At 47.6% G+C, this 3862-nt stretch overlaps 1 protein-coding gene across 1 annotated transcript; it reads right to left on the minus strand.

Moving 5' to 3' along the window:
- Positions 1–2009: 2009 nt before the first annotated feature.
- On the minus strand, positions 2010–3380 carry LOC114927336 (uncharacterized). Its single transcript, XM_029296947.1, has 3 exons — positions 3131–3380; positions 2879–3037; positions 2010–2797 (listed from the first exon to the last, which is right to left on the minus strand). The coding sequence occupies exons 1-3, from the start codon at positions 3378–3380 to the stop codon at positions 2010–2012; spliced, it is 1197 nt and encodes a 398-aa protein (XP_029152780.1).
- Positions 3381–3862: the final 482 nt, after the last annotated feature.

Raw genomic sequence — 3862 nt, forward strand, 5'->3', positions numbered from 1 at the left:
TCGCACCAAATGTCACGACAGCGTATAGTTTTCCTTTAGCCACAAGGTATGGTATATGTCTTCCCACTTTGTGACTTTTATTAGATATCCTTTGCTGTTGGAAGATTTTTTTTTTAATTTTCTCCTTGTCGAACAGGTGGGCAGGCAAAAAAGGACAAAATGACTATGCTGAGCAGCGCTTATTGAGGCACCGTCTAAGATTGGACAATCTTCAGGTGGACGAGGTCGGTGCTAGTTATTATTAATGTGTTACCAACAACTGTGTATATGCCTTTAGTGATCGGGTTTCTTTCATGTGTAGTTTGTTTGTCAACCGTACATGGACCCCCGGATTCTCTCTAGAGTTTCGGCTGATTTCCTTGGCCACCCACATGGAGACTTTTATACGGCCGGTGTGCCTCTCATATTTTTCCGGTGGATTGAGATCCTAAATGTTGACAGAGTGTTGCGTCAATTTGGGGGAAAGCAAGGACCTCCAAACCCTCCTCTTAATATTGATACCTTCCATCGACAGTCGGCCCGCAATGATGACGAATGGTGGCCGGTTAGACTATCTGAGTGGTTTGAGGTATGGGCAAACCGGCGAAGTGATGCATATAGGCTGCGCATTGATCGTGCAGATACATTGCGTCCCAGTCAAGATTACTATAGGTTGTACTACGATAGAACAAGGAGGTTTTTGTCTGCCCCTGATGCATTCCATGATCCGAGGCAGGAAGTTGTCCCCGCAGGCGCACCGGAAGAGTATGGAAGAGGCCCCGTGGTTAATTTGCCGCCGGTTCCACGAGACCATCATCATCGCCGTCCTCGCAGAGGTAGAGTTGAAGAAGATGCTGACCCTGGGGAGGATAGGCCGGATGTACCGGTGGAAGACCGGCCTGGATTTGAGCCAGACATGGTTTACCCACCACAGCCTCCTCCAGTTCCAGGGGACTGCTACTACCCGCAGCCTTATGTTCAACCAACAGAGCCTATCCAGCCATCTTCGATTCAGCATTGTATGCCATATCAGAGTAGCTACGAGGTTGGGGGTTCATCACAGGGAGGTACACAGGACTTAATTGATTCTATGGATAGAGTTGGGTGGACAAATTTCTCTTCTTTTTTCGATGGTTTGGACCATTTCATTCCTCAGCAAGCATCCCCGCATACACCAACTGATCTTGCACTCGCCTTGCCCCAATCCGACACTGAGACTCAGCATGCGCTTGCGGGGAGGAGATCTACCTCCATCTGTGACACAGCTGGCTCTACACTCCGTCCCTATGACGCTATGCAGATGCAGGGCCGACGACTTTCTTACACTGGGGCTGATGTTAGCCTGGACGAGGACGAGGGACATCATGGTCGTCCCCGCCGGGTCACTCGAGCTCCTCCGTGTGGCACAGGCGGCAGACTAGGGCACTAGCACCAGTAGCCTTCTTTCAGATGTTATCTGTTCTATGTTTAATCGTTTAGTTATCTTGTTTCCGATTAATGTTATATGTTTTACCGTTTAGTTATCTTGATGTACTCGTACCTTTATGAATGGCTCTATTTGTATGTGTTATGTATTGGTTTGTTTTCGTCAATCATGAATTTTTTTAACGACTATACCGCAGTTTATGATGATACTAGTTTGTTTACATAAATAACACACGCGAACCGAACTTAACATAACAAGAAGAAACAACATAGATTCCTTAATACAATAAAACTCAAATAACTGCAAAAAAAAAAGTAGCAATAAACCAAGCTGGTGGCATTCTAGGTTGCAGTAGCGTTGGGACAATGTCGCCTCGTATGTCCTGGTTGCCTGCAAAGCCCACACCGCTTACCGAGTCCAGGCTCAACCTCGTCCATCTCATTCCGAATCCTCGTAGACACCGGACGTCCTTCAAGTGTGCGTCGTAGGAGGGGGTTGGGACAGACACGTTGGCCTTCATAAGGGGGCCACATCTCCTCATCCGGCATTGGCTGGAATTCCATTTCATAGACCCGAAACACGCTCTCCATGCGATAAACCAAGTCTACATACTGTTGCCACTCGAGTCTCGCATAGCGCAAGCGGCTAGAGCATGAGCACATGGGTAGTGTAATGCCTGGAAGTAACCACAGTCACATCTACGAAACTGAAGGTTAACCCTAAACCGAGACTGCACCCCTGCAGCAGCTATCTCGTTGACTGTGAATACGGTTGTGGCTCTATCGTACGACGTCACTAACATTTGAGAAATTCCCTCACGGTTCGCTAATATGGCTTTCTGCAGGAACTGTGAGAACACCTGACCGCTTGCAATCTGCGCTTGTGCTTGCTGACCCTTCACGACGAATAACTCATTTAGGCGATGGTAGGTAGACTTGACAATTGCACAGACTGGTAGATTTCTAGTGCCCTTCAGAACGGAGTTGATACACTCAGAAAGATTGGTCGTCATGTGACCATATCGTCGGCCCTCATCAAGGTGCTGTAGCCATTTAGGTGGCTCTAACCCTCGTATCCAACCCATCATCTGCGGTGATGCTATGGGATCCTCGCTGCTAATTAACTCAAGATAGTACTGCGCCTGCTCTTGGGTCTTCGAATAAGTGGCATTAACCAGGTGTCTTTTGGCTTCCTTACTCTTGAAACTTGTTGCGAAGTTGGAGGCAATATGTCGTACACAGTAAGCATTGTGATCCCAACCACATCCTTCACGCTCCAACGCGGCCTTTATTGCAGCATGCCTGTCGGAGATAAGAAGAACTCCTGGCCTAGTCGCTACATGTCTCCTCAAATTAGTCAGAAAGAAGTACCATGAATCTGTGTTCTTTCTTTCTACCAGGGCAAAAGCGACGGGCAGAATGTTGTTATTTCCATCCTATGCTATGCCCATGAGAAGGGTGCCAGCGTACTTACCGTACAGGTGTGTTCCGTCTACTGACACCAGCGGCTTGCAATGCCTAAACGCTTGAACACACGAAGGGAACGACCAGAAGACCTGGTGAAACATGAAACTTTCACGGTCAAGCATGTTTCCGACATAGTATGGAACCGTTTGGAGGTCAACAATTGTCCCTGTTGCGAAATTTGTTTACTTGGTCAAAGTTGTTAAGGAGTAAATGGACAACAAAGAGCAAAGACCATACAAAAGGAAATTGCAAGGAATACCTGGGACGAAAGCTTGCAGCGCATTGAAGTATCTGCGCAGTTGGTCATACGACTCGTCCCAATCACCATAGATCCTTGCGATTACCTTCTGCTTCGCGTGCCAAACCTTCTTGTAAGACACCTTGTACCCGTACGCTGACTCTACCGATCCTTGCAACACCTTTACACAAATAGTCGCATCAGCATGCACCATGGGGAATATGTGCTGGCATATCACATTGCTATCTAGTTGAGCGTGGTCTTGAGACATCGAACTTGCCAAGCAACTATGAGGCCCTTCATATTTTCGAATTTCCCAAAATCTGGAAGACCTTGTCTTTGCAACCCGTACCGTCCAACGACATTGATCACCGAACTGCTTGCATCGACATACATACCTTCTTTGGTCTTACTCTACGACCTTATACTCTGCACTCCTACGGATGTTGTAGTTTTTGACTGCCAGCATCGCTGTTTCCCAGTTCAAAAACTTTAACCCAATCTCGAGCTCCATCTCGCCTGAGAGAGGGTAGCTACTAGGTCTGTCCTCTGCGTTACTCGAATGCATTGCTCCAAGATTTAGGGACAGGTAGTGTGCAGGTGTGCTGGAGGATACACCTCCACCTACCGGTTCGACAGGTGTTGGAAGAACAGAGTCGCCATGCAGAGGTTGCGTTTCCGGAACAACTTCTGCCTCATCACCACTGAATTCTTCAATGTCATCCTCGTCAGAACTATCAGGGATGCCAACAT

Source organism: Arachis hypogaea, unplaced genomic scaffold (assembly GCF_003086295.3).
Source record: "Arachis hypogaea cultivar Tifrunner unplaced genomic scaffold, arahy.Tifrunner.gnm2.J5K5 arahy.Tifrunner.gnm2.scaffold_211, whole genome shotgun sequence".
Classification (NCBI taxonomy): Eukaryota; Viridiplantae; Streptophyta; class Magnoliopsida; order Fabales; family Fabaceae; genus Arachis; species Arachis hypogaea.

Excerpts from the sequence above, each read along its gene's own strand:
- LOC114927336 (XM_029296947.1), bottom strand. The coding sequence starts at position 3,380 with ATGTCTCAAGACCACGCTCAACTAGATAGCAATGTGATATGCCAGCAC. Across the intron at positions 3,038-3,130 it reads GCTGCAAGCTTTCGTCCCAG|GGACAATTGTTGACCTCCAA; the intron begins GTATTCCTTGCA and ends ATTTCGCAACAG. Across the intron at positions 2,798-2,878 it reads AGACGGAACACACCTGTACG|AAAGAAAGAACACAGATTCA; the intron begins GTAAGTACGCTG and ends TTGCCCTGGTAG.